At 37.2% G+C, this 23,049-nt stretch overlaps 1 protein-coding gene across 6 annotated transcripts in view; it reads left to right on the top strand.

Annotated features, from left to right (window-relative positions):
• Positions 1 to 23,049, top strand: part of CDH8 (cadherin 8) — a 431,289-nt gene that overhangs the window by 236,853 nt on the left and 171,387 nt on the right. For all 6 annotated transcript variants that reach the window (XM_056135708.1, XM_056135711.1, XM_056135709.1 and 3 more), the window contains 3 exons: positions 13,464 to 13,631; positions 17,524 to 17,711; positions 22,505 to 22,758. In XM_056135708.1, the coding sequence (XP_055991683.1) occupies positions 13,464 to 13,631; positions 17,524 to 17,711; positions 22,505 to 22,758 (610 nt within the window). The remainder of the gene's footprint in view (positions 1 to 13,463; positions 13,632 to 17,523; positions 17,712 to 22,504; positions 22,759 to 23,049) is intronic.

Here is a 23,049-nt window from a genome sequence, read left to right as displayed (position 1 = left end):
ATCACGATCTGGTACTAGAAAGTTCCTTTAAGCCACGAAAGGAATCAGGGTCACTTTAGCATTTAGAGATACTGTCGATTGGGATAAGATCTGTTTGAAGTGTTAGACATGGACCAGGAACACTGTTGGGTACTATTTCATATCATCTCAGCTGAGCATTCTTCCCTCTTATAGATGAGGACACTGTGGGTCTTTAAAAGTTTCAGAGGGACAGAGAAACTACTGTCTATAATTACTACTATTGTAATTAAAACTAAAACTAGTTTTAGTTACTACTGTTATAATTAGTTTAGTTACTACTGTAACAGTTTAGTTACTACTGTAACAGTTTAGTTACTACTGTAACAGTTACTACTGTAACAGTTTAGTTACAGTAGTAACTAAAACTACTACTCCATAGTACCGACAGTGGGTAGGTCACTTGCCTTACATATATATGGCCAGTCTGAGTTCAATTCCCATATGGTCCCCTGAGCATTGCCAGGGATAATTCCTGAGTACAAAGCCAGGTACAATCACTGAGCTTTGCTGGGTGTGACACAAAAGTAAACAACCCTCCCCCCAAAAAAACAAAAACAAAACAAGAAAACAAAAAAAATCCCAAAAAACAAAATAAAAAAACCAAACCAAAACAAAACAAAACAAAGGTTGAAAGAGTTAGCCAGCTTTAATGAGTCTCAAGTCTCATCCTGGCTCCATTTCTTAACAGGCAGCCACAGAGCGCGTGCTGTATTATTGTACAGCCCTGCATTCTCATTTGCATCAGTTCTGAATTGCTAGGAGAAAGCATCCAATTTTTCAGCGACTTTCACTTTGCTGTTTTTAAATCACCCATACTTATTATACGTATAATTAGTTATTGGAATTATGGCTCAAGGAAAGAATAGTGCCATCATGCTCTTCACAGAAATAATTCCACTTGATTGAGGAGTCCCTGGAAGTGTTTTCATTTAGGGGAAAAGAAATTTCACCTTAATTCTGAATAGGAATAATTGCGAGTATTTGCAATGGAACTCTAAATTGGCAATTTAAGTAGCATCAGTTATTGGCTAGTCATATGTTGATGCTGTAAACGGTGGCCTGTGTTGAATTATTTAATCGGGAAGCCAGTAGTTACTTAATCACTTGTCCGGTCTGTAGAGTAAAGTTGCCCAGCATGTGGCATGGACAGGTACAGTGATGCCAGTAGAAACTTCCAGACAACTCTTTCCAGTGCTTTTTTGTTTGTTTTACATGGAGGTGGACCTAGAGCTGTGATCCACACAGTAATGATGATTAGAACGTTTTAGTGATTTGGTTAAAGAGCATTTCCTAGTGCAGGATGGGAAGTTCACATACATATGAATTTCCTTATTTCTTTGCAAAAAAAATATTGTATACATTGTGATATTTAACTGATCCTCAATGGTCATATTAAAGCTTTTCAACTTAGTATTCCTTAGGAGCAGTTTTAAGTACATATTGGAAGGTCATGGAGAGGCTAATACATAAAATCTCATAAAATCTCTCTCTGTCTCTGTCTCTCTCTGTCTCTCTCTGTCTCTCTGTCTCTGTCTCTCTCTCTCTCTCTCTCTCTCTGTCTCTCTCTCTCTCTCTCTCTCTCTCTCTCTCCCCCTCTCTCCCCCTTTTGCTTTCATTTTTTGGACCACACCTAGCAAGGCTTAAGGTTTAAGGCTTACTTACTTCTGATTCTGCACTCAAGAATTTTTCCTGGAGGAGCTCAGGGTAGCATATGTGATGGAACTCAGGTATTGAACCTAAGTCAGCTGCATGCAAGGCAAATATCCTGCCCTCTGTACTGTCTCTTTGGCTCCAATACATAAAATCTTTATGAACAAAGTCATATCAGTCTAACAGACCAATGTTGAGATGCTCTGACATCTCGTTGGACAAATAATTTACTAAGAACTAGGTAGAGATTTTTATTTACACAGGATTTCATAAATATTTTATAATCACAATTCTAGAAACTCAAATTTGGAATTTGGGTTGGCCAGTATCTATCTGATCTTACCCAGGGCTTTTCTCATTGCTGAACCAATTTCTGAATTTCTATATTTAGATGATGATACAGTTTTTACTCTGCAAAATGAACTAAGTTTAACTGCAGATTATTGTAGGAACATTTCAATGTCATATTCACATATTTTCAAAGGGAAATACATATGACTTCAAATATAACAAAATTAGAACATCTTCCTTAAGCACATAGATCAAAGACATTGGTCTTCAAAAGCCATTATTTTTTCAAGTTCACCCTCACGGAACCCATGGGATATGGGTGTGACTACTGGGCTTCAACACAGAAGGCTTAACTTGCAACAGCAGCTTAGTTAACCCTCAGAAAGGACTTAATATACTCAACAATTTTCACAAATTTTCTTCTATGGAAATATTTTTTGATCATCTCAGTAGCCATTTAGTGGTAAGAAGCACTCTAGCACTGTAGCACTGTTCTCCTGTTGTTCATTGAGTTGCTCGAGCGGGCCCAGTAATGTCTCCATTGTGAGACTTGTTGTTACTGTGTTTGGCATATCAAATATGCCAGGCTTTGTTGTGCGGGCGAGCAATAAAAGATAAATTATTGTGGGCATGCCATGGGAGCAGGATTGAGGTATGGTTGGAAAAATTGGGTCAATGGTGCCGGGAAGGTAACAGTGGAGGTGGGTTTGGTGTTGGAATATTGAATGCCTGTAACAAACCATCATGACCAATTTTGTAAACCGTAATGTTTAAGTGGGGAAAAAAGTTATATAAAAAAGTTCACCCACAATTACTTCAATTTGTAACATGTTACAAAAATACATTAGCACTGCCTCTACTCCTACTTTTTAATAATGCTGCAGATATTTGAACTATTAGAACGTTACACTACACATTTTATTATTTTTTTTGTAGGGGCTGAGATATGGCAATGTGTAGGGCTTATTCTTGGGTCTGTGCTCAAGTATCACTCCTAGCAGGCTTGGGAGAACTATGTGGGGTGCTAGAGATTGAATTCTGGGTTTCCTGCATGCAAGGCATGCACCCTACCTACTATACTATTGTTCCGGCCTACCACTGCAGATTTATGCTGAGGCATTTATGAAATAATTCCAGCTTAAATGATAAAATGACTAAAGTATCTGGAGAAATAGTGAGAATTCTTGGTTCTTTAATCAGAAAACTCTTGGCAATCATGCATTCTTTTGGCAAATCAGCAGGACCTTTCTTCTTTCTCTAGCAAAGGAATGAAATAACCCTGAGCCTCCCTTGGGCCTTTCAGGCACAGAGCCTTAAGTTCAAAGCTTGACACAGTCTTCTCTACTTAGTGGCTCTGTGACTTTATAATCAGGCCTGTTGCCAGTCCCTGGAGACAGAAAAATTATGAATATTTATCATGTGCTTATATATTCCAGTGCTTCTTTTTCCATGGAGCTAGGGAAAAGCATCTATTACTGTTTTTTCTCCCTCCCCCCCAAAATTTCTTCACTTCCTCCTACCTTCTCTCTGTCACTTTTCTTTCACCTAAAATTTGTTGAATACTTAATGTGCGTCCAGATATTATGCTTAGTTCATAAGACAAGGGTAAATGAGACATGGTTTAGTTCACAGTAATTTAGTATAAGGAGAGATTCAAGCAACCATGGAAGTGGTTTAAAAAAAGAAATATACAAGTAAGTGCTCTATGAAAGTTTTTAGCAATTGCCCCAAGATAAAAAACAATTTGGACAATAATTTGTTTACCTGAGAAGGATTCTTGGTATCATTGTAGAAGGTCCAGATGAGGACCAGAGTGGTATAAGTTGTTCAAGGTTCTGGAGACAGCAAAATAATTAGAAAGTTCAAAGAAAACAGACTTAAAAGGATGAGAATTTTGCTATATATATGTATATATATATATTTAAATAATGGAGGGTTCTATTAAATATTCTAAGCATTTATTTGAGCAAAATTTAGTTGGGATAAGGTAGCATCCAATTTAATAGATGAAATGGAGCTAAGTAAAATAAAAGACTTTTATAGGCAGAAGGGAGCAGAACAAGGACGTTACACTAGGCCGAAAAGAGAGTAGGTTATTGCAAAGGTAATTTTCTTTAGGGAATGGCAGGGGTCCATCAGGGAAGATTGCCTAAGTAGTGCTGATCAGGCAATTCTTGATTGACTAGTTGAGGATTCCATTTCTGGGAGAGTGGAAACTAATTAAATTAAGACTCAGTTTGGTGATATGGGGGCTTAGCATAAGAGACTCCATTTTGAACCTGTTGTATTGTTCGAAGTAGAACAAAAAATCAAATCATTATGTTATATACTGGAAATTAATGTTACCTGTCAGTTATAATCCAATTTTCTTCAGTTTTTAAAAGGCCATATGCTGTGGTGAATGCTGCAATAAAAGAAGAGTTTTAGCAGTACACAGGGTATAGCATTTTGGGTACAAAATCTTTTTGTTACTTGGAAATCATTGTTGAGGCTTCACCAATTTTGTAAAGTTGGTGATGGATTTCATATCTTTATTTTATGGGGACACCTGACACTGTTTGAGGCCTACTTCCCACTCGGCAGTCAAAGGATTCATTCCCAGCAGTGCTCTGAGGACCTTGCAGAGACAGGGATCAAATCTAGACCCCTTGCATACATATATACACCTAGGCCTTCCTCCAGTCTTGAATATAATCATTGTTCCTAACCTTTAACATTGTTCTAATTACCATTACTGCTCCATAATATCTAATTTTATTTAAATATAAAAATATTTAAAATTTAAAATGTGGATATGATAGTTGTGGTTCAGAGAGGTATGAAAACAATTTCATTGATGAACATATCTCTATCATATAAAACCCTGAATATAATTATATCAATCTCGGTATGTTGCACTGTAGCACTGTCCTCCCATTGTTCATTGATTTGCTCAGGTGGGCACCAGAAACGTCTCCACTGTGAGTCTTGTTGTTACTGTTTTTGGCATATAGATTACGTCACGTGTAGCTTGCCAAGCTTTGCCCTGCAGGCGGAATATTCTTGGTAGCTTGCCGGGCTCTCTAAGAAGGGCAGAGGAATTGAACCCGGGTGGACTACGTGCAAGGCAAACTCCCTACCTACTATGCTATCGCTCTGACCCAATCTCAGTGTGTATATCTAAATATTTGCATCTTTACTAAAATAGTAAGCATTTTACTTTTTAACCTCTTATGATAATATCAACATAAACTTTTGCCTGGCAACTAAGTAAATTCTGAGAATGGGATTGATGAGTCATAGGGTGCTTCTGTGAGCTGGTAGGAACCATGACTGGCAGTACTCCTACCAAAAATATTCCCATCTGCCTAACCCTTACAATCCAACTTCTAGATATATCCCTATGCTTTTCATTACAGAACATGTGGTATGAGGGGGATGACCAATTCCTTCAATACCAAAAACACTCTGTTATTTTCTTTCATGCTATCTGACAAATTTTTATAAGCATATTAGGGCATAGAATCATCATAGCTTAAAATTTGTCATGAGCATTTTATGTTGCTACATAATTTTTAACACCAGCTACTATTATATGTCTTCGCTCTCCATGGGCTTAACAACTAAATTAATAATTTCTTATTGTTATGTATTTTATCTGCTTACCTTAAAAGTATTAAAAAGAAGTGATCATCTTATTCTAAAAGGTGGAGGGATATGAGGAAAATGAAAGTGATGATTATATTGGAATGCATTCTTAGTTTTATTGATTCATTCTTGTTTTTTTAGTGATGTTAATTTAAAAGACAGTATGTTTTAGTGATATAATTTCAGACCTCTGCAAAATGCATTAGTTCTTAATTTTGAATGAAATCAATTTATATAAGCATGTATTTGGTTTTCGATTCATTTAACCAATTAACTTTCCAATTATAGTCTTATAGTCTTTAAAAGCACCAGAAATATATGAGAAATCTAGCTTCTCCAAATTTAGATCATCCTATATATATGTCTATTTTCTATCTTTCATATGTACAATTCAGAAGTTACCAATCATTTTAAAAAAAGAAATTTGTTTTACTGCATTTCTCTAAGTGTTTTAGAGAAATGTCCTTCTTTGTGACATGTCAGTGCAGTTTGGAGAGTTCCAACAGATTTTTATTGAGTGATTAAGTGAACAGGATTGAGGCATTTCTGATTGTACATCATTTACTCCTCATAGCTGACAGCACACAATGCAAATCCACAGTTAGAAGAATGTTTAGAGGCTTCAGAAATTTGCCACCCCCACCCTGAAAAAAATAAAAGAATTTATCCTCGTGAATATCTACTGTTTAATCTTATAAATGAACGATCCATTTTCACAGATCCGCTGATCATAGTTGCACATTGAATTGGCAAGGAGAGTTTGGGAGAATAACAAAGCTAGTGGTTTCATAACCAGGATAATATGTTCAACAAGTCTCATTCAAAAGAGGAATCTAGCACAGCATTTTCTATCAACTGCAATCGTTGAGCGACACAATCTGGGAGACCCGCAAAGAGTGAATTACAGTAATCAGCCTTCAAAATGACAAAGGAGTTAATCAGCATCTCCTTGCCTTTCTTGTGAAGCTTCTCAATCTGGTGATATCATAGAAATTATAAAAAGAAGTCTTCGTGACGGATACAAAATGCTTCTCAAATGATAACGCCAAAGACAATGGGAAGAGAAAAAAATCACAAGTTTTAAAATTTTTGAGATGACTGAAACTGGATTCTAATCAGAAGTACTCCCTGGATGATGAGACATGAGGAACAGCTGTTTAGCACTTAGGAAGAATTTAGGCCAGTCTAGGATTTAAATTTTTAAACTTCTACATTAGGGAAATCTCTATTTGATTGAATAAAGTTAAGATAAAGCTGTTTATTTTAAATACAGGAGAATCAAGCCTATCTGTCTCTTCACAATCTGGGAATGAATGTGTCTCAGGGCGAGATGATTCTGTTTCCCCAATTCTCCATTCTCTTCCACTGCTTACCTTCTACCCCTTATCTTCCCATCCTCACTTCTTAGTGCTGGGTTCTAAATCACCACAGAATAAAAACTGTGTAAAACAGACTATCCCCACTTTAAATTTTGTGATTAGATTAAAATTCAAATATGTAATTTCGAGGAATATCTTCTAAAATATGATTGTGTGTATCTCCTTTTCCCCTTTAATGAGTCCATTCAACAGTTAATATTATTGAAAATCTCTAATCGCTCAGTATAGCCTAGTCCTCCAGAACTCAAGTGTGCATGCATACGTGTGTGACTGCACTCTGTGTGTGTGTGTGCGCACACGCCCGTGCGCACACGTGCACGTGCTGCGCGCGTGTGTGTGAGCGTGCGCACATGTGTATTTCTTCTCAACGTGTCAGAGTTTCTATTTTGAAAAATGTGTCAGGAATATTTTATCCTTCAAACCAAAGGTTACTCATAATGGGGGAATGAGTTTAATCTCTAAAACCATTTAAGGATTGAAAATTCACACAAGTGAAAGACACACAGTGTTATGCACATCCCAAAATGTGCATGCTTGAAAGACTTAACTACTTTCACTTTTGTAAAGTTATTTATCAACAACCTGTATCCAAGAAATTCTACAAACTGTCCCAGTTAGTGGAGCATTTTTTCTGTCATATGGCTTGCTATAAAATCAAAAACCCAAATTTGTTGCCAAATTGGTGAAATGAAAGTTTAAATATAATTTTTCTTCTTCAGAACACATTGCCGGGCATTGAAGAAGTGTGACGATAAGCATTTGGGAGACATGAGTGCTACTTTCGCTTGACCACTGTGAAAAAAGACATCATTCATGTGTTGGGCAAGGAAGATATTTAAAATTAGCACTAGCAAAAGGTGTTTTTAATTAGCTTATTTTGACAAAATGTACATCTCAGTTTCCCATCTGCCTTTTTAGAATCAAAGTTAAAAATGGGTTTTCTGAGCATGTTAGTCACTTCATCGTATTGCTAGGTTGAAATTTTTAGCTCCTAAGATCTGTGAGAAAGAGTAACCTAATTACTATATTTTCTACTCTCTTATAGGTGGTGCTTACTACCAAATAGTAATTGTTTTAAATGGGGAAATTGTATCTTTTCTACAAAAAGAAGCAGATTAAAGTTTCTAGTGCTTGAGAGATTATATGAGCCAAAGCAAATAATTCAGAGGAGAAAAAGTAGAGGAACTTCTAAGGCAGTTTAAAGTTCTTGTGTTAGGAGGTTATCCACAAGTTACAATATCACCGGTAGTAAATTTCCTTTGGAATAGGAATGGAAAACATAAGGAACATGTCAAGATATGCCCCAACACAAAGGAGATAAAAGAAGGGTCAAGAGTATTGTGGCTTTTTCTATTTGGCCTTTATAACCATAAGATAACAGAATAAACGTTCCAGAAATTCTGTCATGTGTATTTGCAAGATTGAGAATAGAGGTGGTGGGTGCAGAAGCTCTTCATTATACAATTTGAACTTCTGAAGCCAATTAAATGCACTATGTGGCCAACAGGAAACTCGGGAGACACTCCTTATGAAACATAGAAAATCACAAAGTGCTCCCAATAGTGCATCAGAAAAGAGGAAGAGAAATGAATCCCAAATAGCAGCAGTGTCAGCTTGAGCAAGCCTTTGAGTTGACTAGGGTTTACTGTAATCTCATTTCACAGACAGGGAAATAATATCTACACTGATATCTAAAGAGAGTTCTTTGAGCCATTTTATACTGTTACATGAAAGTACTTTTTCCTTGTATATGTATGGATAAGAATATGCTGGAAGATTATTTGATACTACTATCCTAGTCTTATCTTTTAGGATACTGAGAAGAATCATATGATTACACATGACTTAATATTTATAAAAGTATAAACAGATATAAAGAGACCATAAATTAAAAATTAAGCACCCAAAGGCTGGCAGCCTTAGTGCCAACATTATTCCTGGACTGTTTTCAGCTTTTTAGCAGGACCGTGCGTTTACTGTTGTACCCTAGAACTCTGTTGTACAAGTGATCTTGAGATTATTGCCAAGGAGAAACCAAACTTGAGATTGAGGTATTAAAACATGCTGGTACCTCATCCTGACTCCATTTACACAATCTCTTAGAGGAAAGTCGTTTTCTTGACTCTTAACACATGGAGGCAATCCATAAAGTTCAAACTCGCATGCCAAAAGCAGGTGGAATATAGTGAGATAAACATTTCCAAGTGGATCGAGCAGTTGGAGAATTTTTAGTTTTCTAACCACCACCCAGACAAGTACCAGATGCATTCTTATGGGGAAGGAAAGGGGGAGGGGGAATAGCACTGTAGGATAACGACTAGCTACCAGTCATGTGATCTTAGAGTACCCACATTGAGAGGCAGGATATTAATTATCTCTACTTCATGAGCCTGAGTCTTGGGTTCTGATAAATTTAATTGTTTTCTCATAGGGTCATAATAAGTATAAGAATAACATGAAAACCCAAACTTGCTGGATTTTAATATAATGTGACAGTTATATAGGCACTCAAACTTGTTAATAGTGAGTTAATATGAAGACTATAGGGTTCTATTTAAACGATATGATAAGTGAGGCTCTGCCGTAGTATTTTTGACTTATTTCCTGACACAAAGCAGAGAGACTACTTAGGGATGCAATTTTTTGTTTGTTTGTTTTATTAGTGAAACACCATGAGGTACAGTTGTAGACTTACAAGTTGTTGTGCTTGGGTTTCAGTTATACAATGATCGAATACCCATCCCACCATCAGTGCCCATTCTCCACCTCCACCAATCCCAGTATCCCTCCCACCCACCCCATCCCCCATCCCACCGTGCCTCTGTGGCAGGGCACTCCCTTGTGTTCTATCTCTCCTTTGGGGTGCTGTGGTCTGCAGAATAGACATTGGGTGGCAATCATGTTTGGTCCATGGACTACTTTCAGCAGGCATCTCCCATCCTGAGCAGATCTTCCCAGCACCCTTTATTTGGTGCTTCCTTCTCTATTTGAGCTGCCTTTACCCCTAGAGTGTGCGGCTGGCCTCTAAGCCATGGAGTGAACAACCTGGTATTTATCACAGCTATTCTTGGGTGTTAGTCTATTATTTTGCTACTTTATGTTACCCAGATGACTGTCCTTCTGGGTCCTCCTGTCTATGTCTGTCCTTCTCTTTCTGACTCATTTTGCTTAGCATAATATTTTCCATGTAGTACCATTTGTATGTAAATTTCATGACTTCATTTTTTCTAACTGCTACTTAGTACTCCATTGTGTAGATGTACCAAAGTTTCTTTAACCAGTCATCTATTCTCGGGCACTCAGGTTTTTTCCATATTCTAGCTATTGTAAACAGTGCTGCAATGAACAAACAAGTGCAGATGTCACTTCGACTATACTTTTTAGCCTCTCCAGGGTATATTCCCAGGAGTGGTATTGCTGGGTCAAATGGGAGCTCAATTTCTAATTTTTTGAGAGTAGTCCATACTGTTTTCAAAAAGGGTTGAACCAGTCGGCATTCCCACCAGCAGTGAAGGAGGATCCCTTTCTAGCCACATCTGCGCCAACACAGGTTGCTTTTATTCTTTTGAATGTGGGCCAGTCTCTGTGGTGTGAAATGATATCTCATTCTTGTTTTGATCTGCATCTCCCTGATGATTAATGATGTAGAGCATTTTCTCATGTGCCTTTTAGCCATTCGGATTTCTTCTTTGAGAAAGTCTCTGTTCATTTTGTTGCCCCACTTTTTGATGGGATTGGATGTTTTCTTCTTGTGGAGTTCAACCAGTACTTTGTATATCCTTGATATCAACCCCTTGTCGGATGTGTATTTGGAGGGGATGCAATTTTTGACTGATCTCAAAACTATTTTAATTACAAGTGTCTGAAAGACATCAGAGTTTTAAAATATTTTTCATTCTCACTATATATAAAAATAATGAAAATAATATGCAGCCAATCTTCTCTGTCTCTGTCTCAGAAAATTGTAAAAAAAATCTTCCACTGCAGTAAGTTGAGAGAATTCATGTATAGAGTTCACACCATCAACATCTTTGAAAAAGTTGCTGTCTTCCTTGAGGGGAATGATAATCAGTTTCATCTGATAATCAGAAATGCTGTAAAATTCCAAAGCATGACTTTATTCATGACCTTAGAATGCGATACCTAAACTTTACAAGGACACTTGTAAAGATCTCAGGAGTAAAACAATTTTCTAATAATTCTTAGTAGAATTGGGCCCATAATGAAGACATTTTAAGTTATGAAAATATAAAGTGGTACCTGGGATTACAAGAGACATTCATTCCATGGTTCACATCTCTATATAAAATAGCATAACATTTCCATATAATCTATTCATGGTCTCTTAGGTATTTTAAATCATCTCTTGATAACTTACTATATCTAGCACAGTGTAAATTATTGCTATACTGTATTGGTTTAATGAACTAATATAAGTGTCTGTCTGTGTGGAGTTCAGATGCAGCCATTATAGAGGCCTAAATATATAAAGTTTGCATTTTTCATCAGCACTTAGTTGAATTTGAAGATGTAGAAACTGCAGATACAGAAGGACTGACTATCTTTAGTAGATTTACCATATTGGCATCTTATCGTGCCAATGGGGAAGTTGTATCATTATTACTGCTGTTTGCTTATATGCTTATTTCCTCCTCAAAAATGCCTTAGAGTTATCCAAATCTGAGTGACAGCTATATATCTGTTCTCTTTCTGTTTTTGTGGTTTGTATGATCTCAGTATGGTTTATATTTTATGACAAAAGGCTGATATATGCCATTATATTGCAATATCCTACTTTACTATCAATGTTTCCAGATAAGCAGGGCCATCCAGTTGAGTGCTCCTTAGAACAGAAACAATGATAAAAGTGGTGTAAGTGGTGTCAGGTTCTAAAAAGGTACGTGAGTACTCCCAGCTCTTACCTGAGTGATCACTTCCTAGGTGGATTTGATTCTTTGAGAAATCTTATGCCTTGCCGTAGTATATTATGCCTGCTACACAAGTGATTTGGGAAATTGAATTCCTTGAAAACCTTTTATGGATAGAAGATTTAATTAGAGCATGCGTTTTTTTTTTAATAACTTTCTACATTAGAAGTTACCAAGACAATGGCTCATTCTCAATCTGTACTCAACATTTATGATGTCTCTGGGGTTTGAATTAAGGGTGAAATACTTTATCTGAACACGTCTTTTATTAGGAAGATATATAACAGCATACACTCTAGAGTAGTATCTTGGGACAGTAACTAATATTTCTATTATGGGATTTTAGCAACATAGGAGGAGCATCTTGTGACATAAATAAATAAAAATACAAAATTTAGAACTCTGAATATGTGGTATGATAATAAAATACTGAAAAGTTGTCTGAAATGAGAAAATTTTGAAATAACTGCAACCTGAATTAATGTTACTCACTGCATGTTCACAAATGAACAATTATTCATCAATGAAAAATAATGAGCTCTACCTGTCTATATTAACAAGATTGCAAAAATATACATTGTTAGTTATAACAATGTCTATCTCATGATCACATGTAGTTGAATGTTCTGATGTATGCATATGTGCACTTCTATATGCAAATGCATGTAATACAAGACGAGATGTTTTTCATCTATGAGAAACGTGTATGAGGATAGAAAAAGAACAGAGAATTTTCAAAGAGACTTCAGAAGTATCTAAGCAATTTCTGAGTCTTTAATGAGAATATTAAATTACTAATGAAACACAAAGAATTAGATGGATAAAATCCTGAAATGATATCAGAAGAAACTGTACTGACATTTTAACACTGATGATTTTGTATTACATGTATGCTTTTATCTGCTATGCTATTTTTCCTATATCTTCTATTTTTCTAAAACATTTTTTAGTCTAATAATAGAGAAGCTGTGGCTAAACAATTAAAATAGAAATGTAGTTGAACAATACCTTAGGATTTAGACACTTGCTTATATTAATTCTGATTGGTATTTTATTCATCTGAGTTGATTCTAATAATGTGTTTATTTCTTTCATCTCTCTAATGTATTTGTAAACTTCAAAATAATTTGTCTTTGACCTCAGAGCCTCTAAACTACTTTTGTATTTATTCCTCCTGTAGGGAAATTGGAATCTGTGATAAATGCTATAATTTTTTTCACTTCCAGGGTTTTTCCGGGTAGATGAGGCTGTATTATGATTTATACCACAATTTGGTAGGCAAGAGTCTGCCACTCAGTTTACTTTCTAATGTATATTTTTGCATGCTCATCTTTATACATTATAAAGTATATTTTTGCAAGTTACCCATTAATGTCAATGACTACAATCTTTCTTGGAGTTGACACTGCAGATGCACACCAGTTAAATGTCAGAGGAAACAAAAAATGATGGAAGTGGAGATGTGACATATGCACATATGTATGTTTGAGTGTCAGTGTGTGTGATTCATACATTCATTGCTGAAGGAGCTCTCTGCCTGAAAGTGCTTCTCCCATTCCCCCTTCAGCGATTATAAAAACTGCCCTTCCCAACATGGACAGAGAAGCCAAGGAGGAGTACCTGGTTGTCATCCAAGCCAAAGATATGGGTGGACACTCTGGTGGCCTGTCTGGGACCACGACCCTCACGGTGACCCTTACTGATGTCAATGACAATCCTCCTAAATTTGCTCAGAGTAAGTGAATTCCCTGAAATGGGTAAGAATCTAAATATATTGTTTGCAGTTTTGAATTTGTGGCTTTCAGTGGCCATAATAAAAACCTGACCAGTAATCATTGGTTATTATACAAGGAGTGGCTATCTACATATATATAATATATATATGTATATATATATACACAAACATACATTATGTATGTGTGTGTGAAAAGAAACATATGGACTTACAACAACTAATACTTCTCATTTTGGTACTAAATGTGCCCTCATTTTACAGATTAAGCACATAGTAGTAAGTGAAGTGGAGAATGAGTTGATTAGACTACAAGCTACATGCTTGCTTGTCTAGCGTATGGTTAATTCCATTTAAGAAAACTCACGAAAATGCAGCTCAGATATTGTTCCCTCAACTGTGCCATTTGTTCAATGAAAGAAACTAAATCTTTTGTTTCTGAGGCTTGGGAAGGCTGATATGCAACACAGCAAAACCTTCTCTCCTCAGTGTTCACAAGTCCTTGTTCCCCCTAAAATCCAGCTCTGCCTCAGAAACCCCTCAACAGCCTTCTAAACAGCAATTTTCAGTGAATGGGGTGAAAATCATTATTTACCAACTTTCTGGAACCCTCATAGAGCGTACATCTTCTGAGCATTTATGCAAGAGAGGTAGTCTGGAGGCCTCTCTAACCTGAAGATAGGATTTAACTTGTGATAAACAGAAATTATCTGAGCCAAGTTGAAAGCAGGGAAGGGGTGAGTGGGTGGGGGAGCATTGCAACTGGGGGGAAAATGGCTGCCAAAGACCTTGAAAAAAGGAGTAAGAGGGAGTTATTTGAGCCTGTGTGGGAAGTGAAGAAATTTTACAACAGTTTAAGAACACAGGTGGGAGTGTTCCTTGTCAGGGCTTGGCCAGACCCTGTGTTTGTAGATCATTTAAATTACTGTGATCTTTGTTTAATCATCAGTGGGAAACCCTTAGAAGATTTTTAGTCAGAGGTAGAATGATAGGATTTGAATTCAGAGAATCCATAGTGCATAAAATTTGGCATTTTCCAACAGCTTCATATTGTAGTCAGTTAAAAGAAGTTTACAATTATTTATGGAAAAAGTTATGGGAGCCCTGGTAATCGAGATTGGTTGTAACAGAAGTGGAGAAAGGTAATAGATATTTATGAACCAATGGTGACAACAATCTAAGCATTGATAGAACCTTTGATCTCTGTGACGAGTTGCTATAGTTATGATATAAGAGGTTAGATGCATGTTAATATTCTTTTCTGGGATAATCTATGCCATATGTAAACTGTATTCTTTTTTTGTTTTTAAGAGAAGGGATAAAGATAGCTGTGAGAATAAAGTTATGAGAGAACAAGGTATGAGAATAAAATTATATAAGAACAAGGTGGATAAAAAGAGCGGTATTTGATATAATGATATTTGATATATTTGTAGTTTGGACTTTTTCTGTTTGCTTTTGGGACTCATCAGATAGTTCCCAGGGCTTATTACCTAGTCTGATACTCAGGATTGCTTCTGGAAGACTCAGGATCATACTGGGCACAGGGATTGAGCCTGGGTCAGCTACTTACAAGGCACATGTTCTACCCACTGTTCTATCACTCCAGCCCAACTATATGGTATCTGAACACTAAATACCAAAGTGAAATAATAGTTCTTTTTTTTTCCACATTTTTTAACAGTTCATTAACAAATTTAGAACTTTTCTATCTGGCCATTCATAAATCTGACAATAATGCAATCCTTTTTTAAGCAAAATTATAGAAATAGAGAGTACATTCTTTCCTCCTTCCCCTGAATCTTTTTTTCCCTATTCAGTTACAATTATAGTTAATGCTCTATATGTATCTCTTGTTCCTCAGAAAATGATTGTTTCAATTCAGCAGTGGAATATGAGTTTCCAAAGTGTTGCCTTTCTTAGAGGCAATAGTTATTAACTCTGATCACACTGATAGAGAGGCTGAGAGTGGGCAGAACAGGCAGGGATAAAGAAAAGTCCCATTTATCTGGCTTTCTTAGGTTTCCTGGTGTAAGGCAGACAGCAAGGGAAGCCCCTTGCTGGCTTATTTACTTAATAAGAATATCTAAAGGAATCATCTTGAACCTTACCTGGAACTAAAAGTATGAAGATAATGGAGTCATTATCCCAATTATAAGAGAAATGGGAGACATGGGCAGCAAATGATCATTTTCAGTACCTACCTAGTAGCAAAACAACTTGGAAAATACTTTTGCTTAACAAAATGTTTTATAACTTCTAGTTCTATAACTTCATGATTCAAAAAGGTATTTTAATTTCATAATTAAGTAAGTGCTTTAGCACTCGAACTAAAATCCATGTGGAAAAAATCTTGTCCTATTTTTCGGTTTTGGGTCCCACCTAGCTGTGCTCAGGGCTCAGTCCTGGATCTGTGTTCAAAGATCACTCTTGGCATGACTTGGTTTGCCATATGGAGAACTGGAGAATAAATCTGGGTTTGCTGCATGCAAGGCGAGTACCTTACTCTATATAGTATCTCTCTGGCTCCTACAAAGACTTTTGTATATTGAATAAAAGGAGCCAGAGTTTATGAGCTGAGTTAAGACTCAGTAATTGGGTTCAAACTAAAGTTAGGTAATGTTCTTCAGCTTGCATTTTTCCTTCTGGGAGTATAGCTCGTTGCTTCTTGTTTTACTGCTGTTTCTATTAAAATGAGGCTAAAACTCCCTAGTTGTCTGAGTCGTGCCCCCAGAAACAGGCCCTGAGATAAGATTTTTGAGTGTAACTAGTTTATCTTAGCGATTATTCCAAGGAAAGCCAGTAGGGGAAGAAGAAGCGGGCATAAACAGCAATAATCAAGCCAGCTACCACTGAAGGGGGACAGGAAGTTTGTCTCCTGAGGGGAATTCTGGAACACTGTCAGGAAACTAAAGAAAATAAATAGCTCAGTATTATTACACCAGAATTCAGAGGTAGGAAAACTGGAATTTAAGTACTAAATTGTGAGTCTTTAAGGGTTGCTCCAATGGAGACATTAGTTTTCTGGTAGTTCTGGCCTGATGGGTAGTGAACAAAGCAGGTTATGAGGACAGAGAACAACCTCAGGCAAATGAATGCAACAATTGGCAGTTAGATATAAGGCAGGTAATAGACATAAGGCAGATATACTGGGGAGGTAATATCGAGGGTTGGGGTATCAATTGTTTCCCCCTATACAATTAAAAAAAATAAGGTGGTTTGAATAACAGTCAGTCTAATGCCACTAATTTAACACATTTTATCACCCTCATAGGAAAATGAACATACACTGTAATTGTATTTTGCCTAGAGAGTTTTGAAGGTGGGATTTTGGGTCTTCGGAGCACAGAGGACTTTAGTAACAAGAGGAATGTTTCATGTATCTGAACAGCTTGCTGCAGGGCACAGCAGACATTTAGTAATTGGATTTTTTCAAAATGGTCTACAAGTTTCTAAATATAAAGGTAACTTCAAAAGTGACTTTAACTCTGTTACACGTTGCATCTTTCTATGCTGAAATTAGCTTAATATGTTATGCCGGACAACAATAAATGTCCCCATGGGCAGCCAGTGTGATTATACAGCAAACTGGAAAGAACATTCACACAGACTCACTGATACCCTGATGTAACTCTGCTCTGAGTTAATACTTGGTAAACATATGGTTGAATAAGTTTCGTTGTCTCAAAGAGAGGCTACTGCTTCTTTTGGGAATTGTTTGTCACTCACTCATTGAATAGATGGCATATTCTACAGCAAAATAGGTAATTTTCACTGTATTTGTAGCATCTACAAAGGCGCCCAGAAAAGGGAAGTTATCCAATAAATATTTACTAAACAAACTAGTGAATAGATGAAATCTATGTGATGCTCAGTGGCTTTCCTCTTTTCTAAGGTCTGTATCACTTCTCAGTACCAGAAGATGTGGTTCTTGGCACAGCAATTGGAAGGGTGAAGGCCAATGATCAGGATATTGGTGAAAATGCACAGTCTTCTTATGACATCATTGATGGAGATGGAACTGCACTTTTTGAAATCACTTCTGATACCCAGGCCCAAGATGGCATTATAAGACTAAGAAAGGTAAGCAGAGGATGAGTTTGTTCATCTTCAAAATACCTCATTGAAACTTGAGTTTTGAAATTTGTGGAAGTTAGGTAAATTTCTTGACATCACCTTGGAGTTCCCTCTCGGAGAGCCCAGCAAGCTACCGAGAGTATCTCGCCCACATGGCAAAGTCTACCTGTGATATATTCAATTTGCCAAACACAGTAACAAGTCTTACAATGGAGACGTTACTGAGCATGCTCAAGCAAATCAATGAACAATGGGAGGACAGTGCTACAGTGCATTATGGAGTTGATAGTTTGGTTCCTTTCGTTGTAAAAATGGGGACTCCTTTTGGCACCTCCGTTTTCTTGGCCTGCTTTCACACGTAGAATAAAGCTCTGGCGTATGATAGCCATGATTATTCTGACATCTGTCTCATTCAGTTTCTTCTGTGTTTACCTCAGTGCTTTCCTCTAAGGTGCAAGAATGTGCTCCATTCTTATACAGAGCACTCTGGCTACATAGGGAAGTCAGCCACTAAGCAAAAACAGAAAGTGATTGGTTCCTATTCTGTTCAGATATTATTCTGAAGCTTATTGTCTAGGGTTTATAGAAAATTCCCACTGAAAAGAAGCCTTAGTGACCTAAGAAAATTGGGGGTGGGAATTTGGGATAAATATATTTTCACGAATATCCTGAAATATACTTTCAATTCTTCTTTATCTCTGTACTCCTCTTCCCAGGAATATCTTCACCAATAAGTTTGAAGGTCCCTAGGTATTTATTGCTTTCATGGATATTAAAAGACAGGCAGAACAGAAAACGTTATGTTATTTTGGCTAGTGGTGGCTCAAGAATGACAGAGTTTCTTCCTTCCAATGGTTCCTCCAACCACACCTTATGATCATTGAAGCTTATCTTTTTCTTGCTCCTCAGTGTGGAGTTACCATCGAAGGAAAATATTTCTATCTAAAGTACAGCTGATACATGGCAATTTGCATTACATTTTTGCCAGTGACTTTTTTTAATATGTGTATGATGTGAGCAATTCTTTATATTCCTGAATTATTTCTTAATATGACATCTGTATTCATAAAAATGTATTCCCTTATTTTATGAGAAATTTTTGTGAAAATAAACTTTATGGGGTTGGAGAGACAGTATGCAAGGTAGGGTACTTGCCCGACATATTGATCTACCCAGGTTTGATCCCTAGCTGACCCCACTGACCCCTAAGCACTGCCAGTAGTGATTCCTGGTCACAAACCCAGGAATCAGCCCTGCGAAACACCCTGTGTGGTCCAAAAACAAAACATAAAAATATACCTTTTTATGTCATCATGGATATTTCTTTCAATTTTGTTCTTTTTTTCTTTATTATGAAGAAGTAAAAATTAATTTTAGATGAATTTGTTCATGAATAATAAGATAAATTGGGATCACACCATTGCAAGCCAATCGTTTGTTTGTTTGTTTGTTTGTTTTGGGGCTATGCCTGGCAATATACAGGGGTTACTCCTAGCTCTGTACTTAGGAATTACTCCTGGTGGTTCTTGGGGCACCATATTAGATACATAAGATGCTGGGATGGAGCCCAGGTTGGCTGCATGCAAGGCAAGTGTCCTACCCACTGTATTATCTCTAGTCCCAAGAAGCCTATCATTATTTTTAAAACATTTCTTGTTGCAACAAATAATAAATTGCATTAGCAAAAAATAGTTCAGCAAAATAAATATTATAAAGATTGTTATATATCACAATGGTGTTATTAATTAAAGTAATTTTCTGGGGATTTTTGTTGGTAGTTGAACCTTCTGTGTTATTGTTTTGTTTATTGAGCTTAGTGGATTTCTATGCTATTTGCCAGTCTAATTTTCTGTGCTCTTACTGGGCTCTCAGTTTTGTGGAATTTGGGGGTGTTATGCACTCACATAGGCAGCCCCTTCCTCCAGGACCACCTGGATCTGTAGAGCTAGGATTATTCTTAACCTACCTGTCTCCTAAGGAAGCCCCAGGGTTTTGTTTGTTTGTTTTGCTTTTTGGGTCACACCTGGCTATGCAAAGTGGTTACTCCTGCCTCTGCACTCAGGAATTACTCCTGGCAGTGCTCAGGGGACCATATGGGATGCTGGGAATTGAACCTGGGTCAGCTGTGCAAGGCAAATACCCTACCCACTGTGCTATCACTCCAGTCCTGCTTCATATTTTTAGCCCAAAGACTGGTGTACTTGTGAGTTTCCTAAGCCTGGCATCTCTTCCAAGATTAGTTGTGAAGCTGTGAAGCTGGACCCTTTATTTGCTGGAGGCTGTGTGATGTGGGTCTGGTTACTGGGGCTTTCTCCAGTATGGGGGTGAGGGATACCCGTTCCCATACCAAGAAGATTCCAGAATTTTAAGTCCAAAGACCAGTCTACCTGGGAATTTTGTTGGCTTGGCATCTTTTCTGAGAGTAGTAAAAGATCCAATCATTTTTACCTTTGTATTTGTTACATTGACAGGGCTCCAGTCTCAGCTGATTTTTCTCTCTCATACTATACAACATCTGTCTGCTTTGAATGACCATGCTCTTAAAATCCTCCATCAGCGAGGTATCGACAAAGAGAGCCTCAGATTTTTAGACATATTTTTGTATATGAAATAAAATTTAAAAACCAAACTTGAGAGTATACATAGCTGTACTTCCTTAACTACCTGCTTAGTAACACTACTTTATCACTGTCATCCCATTGTTCATCGATTTGCTCGAGCGGGTGCCAGTAACATCTCCATTCATTCCAGCCCTGAGATTTTAGCAGCCTCTCCTTATTCATCTTTCCCAACGCTGCCATATTGGAGGCTCTTTCAGGGTCAGGAGAACGAGACCCATTATTATTACTGTTTTTGGCATATTGAGTATGCCATGGGTAGCTTGCTAGGCTCTGCAGTGCGGGTGGGATACTCTCGGTAGCTTGCTGGACTCTCCGGGAGGAGAGGTACCTTTATACCTGCCTTGAATTTGGGATTAAGAGTTGCAAAGTATTTAAAAACCCTATGTTTGAAATAGAGTACAGCCTAATTATATCGAAGTCAATTATTGAATAACCCTGAGCTACATTTTCTTTGGCTAATGATTCCTAATGTCATTTTTATTGTTATTATTAACTGCTATCCTCTGTTACCATAAGGTGCTTTTATAAACTGAAGCAATTAGCCATTTGCTGTATTTTTATTCCCTGTTATTCATAAACTTGAAGGCTTGTACTATACATTTTAAAACCAAGAAACACTGGCATTTTATTCATGACAAAAATAATGTACAGGACATCATATTTCTATAGTTTATGGATCTTCTTTTATTCTAACAAAATCCTAGGGACACCGGATGTGTTTGAGCACATTGTCATTATACAGAGCTAAGAATCAAGCAGGAGATAATCTATTCAATTTAATAGCCTGTGCGAGGGATTTGAAATGGAAAAATTGTTACAGTAGGGGTGATTGGCAAATTGTGAAAATGCTGATGGCGAAGCATCTATTCATGGGTACATGTGCCTAGTAATTTCAGAATAGACAAGGAAGTGAGTATCTGCCTTGTTTGCTAGAATATATTTCCAAAACAACCAAGTCCCATCAGGATGGAATTCAAACATAAAAGTCAATGTAAATTTTTTGAAATAAGAATCTGTATTTAAGCATGTACGGGAGTTTTGAAAGAGTTCACTAATACCAGCTTGTATTCCAGCTTCTTCATGCTTTAGATCTGCATTGCAGATGAAAAATTTTTTTAAATGAAATTGTAATGCAAACCTAAATGTCTATTTCAACCTTGACAGACTTATATCCATGGAATTTACAACATTATGAATGTTGTCAATGGAACTCGAATTTGATGCAGATGGGCTTCTGATTATTTTAGGGGACTGTTCTTTTACCAGGCTCTATTTACCTAAGTCTCTGGGGGATTTAAGGAATAGAGTATTAATATGTCATAAATATTCCCAGTAATGGTGCAATGAGGTCATTTCAAAGGCTTTTAAGTGGTTGGTGGAGGCTTAGCCCTTGCTGGTTATCTCTCTCTCTCTCTCTCTCTCTCTCTCTATATATATATATATATGTATATATACATATATATATATGACTCTCCCTTTCTTCTTCTAAATAGAAAAACAAGTAGATTGCTATCTGTGTACATATTTCTTCATATCCCCACTTGCTTCAAAAGACACACTTCCTAATAGAAACCTAGGAATGCCCTCAAAATAATAAACATTGCCTTAGCCATATGATCAGCAGAACAGCCATGCTCTGTTAGTGAAATAAGAAAACACTCTTTGTTGAAATTAGTGCTAAATTATGCTTTATTATGTCTTCTTGGACTAAACAATGATTATTTTGTAGCTCTTTGCATTTCTCACACTGTTGCAAAAATGATAAAATATTCTTCCCGGATAGAGATTGTGTTCGATGCTGCCTTATCTCCCACCAGCAGAGGCCCGATTAACGGGCTGATTGATATGCAGGTCAGGCAATCACTAGTAAAATTTTATTATGATTCTGAAGTGAAATTTTGATGGCACAATTCATGACTGTGAATATTTTGTGAATTCCTAGTGAAATGAACAAAACAAAACAATAGGAAATTAGAGTCACTGTGCCTGTATAATAAACAGATATCAATAAATGCCTGTAAAATTTACAGGGTTGGATCTGGAGAAATGGGGGTGATCCCATTAAGACTCGCAAATGGGCTTAAATGCACATAAGTATCATCCATCAGCATTATACTCATTTGTTCTTGCTGCTGTGGTCATTAGTGGGAAACATTCATCTTTGTCATTTCTTAACAGCCTCTGGACTTTGAGACCAAAAAATCCTATACGCTGAAGGTGGAAGCAGCCAATGTCCATATTGACCCACGCTTCAGCAGCAGGGGACCCTTTAAAGACACGGCCACCGTCAAAATCGTTGTTGAGGATGCTGATGAGCCTCCGGTCTTCTCGTCACCAACATATCTCCTGGAAGTCCATGAAAACGCTGCTCTCAACTCCGTCATTGGGCAAGTGACTGCGCGTGACCCTGATGTCACTTCTAGTCCTATCAGGTATTTCTCTTTTATGAAGAATACTGCCTGCATGCAATGACAAGCAGATGGGTGTGCCGGGCACATGGGTAGCTATTCTGTGGCTTCCCCTGGCATTCTGCTCACATGGCCGAGGAATTGGGGCCAATACATACTCTGCGCACATGCACATATACATGTATGTGAGAGGCAAGGGCCTGTGTGCTTATATCTAGTAAGATCAATGTACAGTGGTCCCAGACCAGGTTTATCAAGGTGAATAACACTATTGCAGATTTCAGGGACTTGAAAATGCAAAAAATCACAAAATAT

The sequence above is a fragment of the Sorex fumeus genome, unplaced genomic scaffold, assembly GCF_029834395.1.
Source record: "Sorex fumeus unplaced genomic scaffold, SorFum_2.1 ptg000122l, whole genome shotgun sequence".
Classification (NCBI taxonomy): Eukaryota; Metazoa; Chordata; class Mammalia; order Eulipotyphla; family Soricidae; genus Sorex; species Sorex fumeus.
The sequence above is the reverse complement of the archived record's forward strand: the minus strand, read 5'-3'. Positions and strand labels throughout refer to the sequence as shown.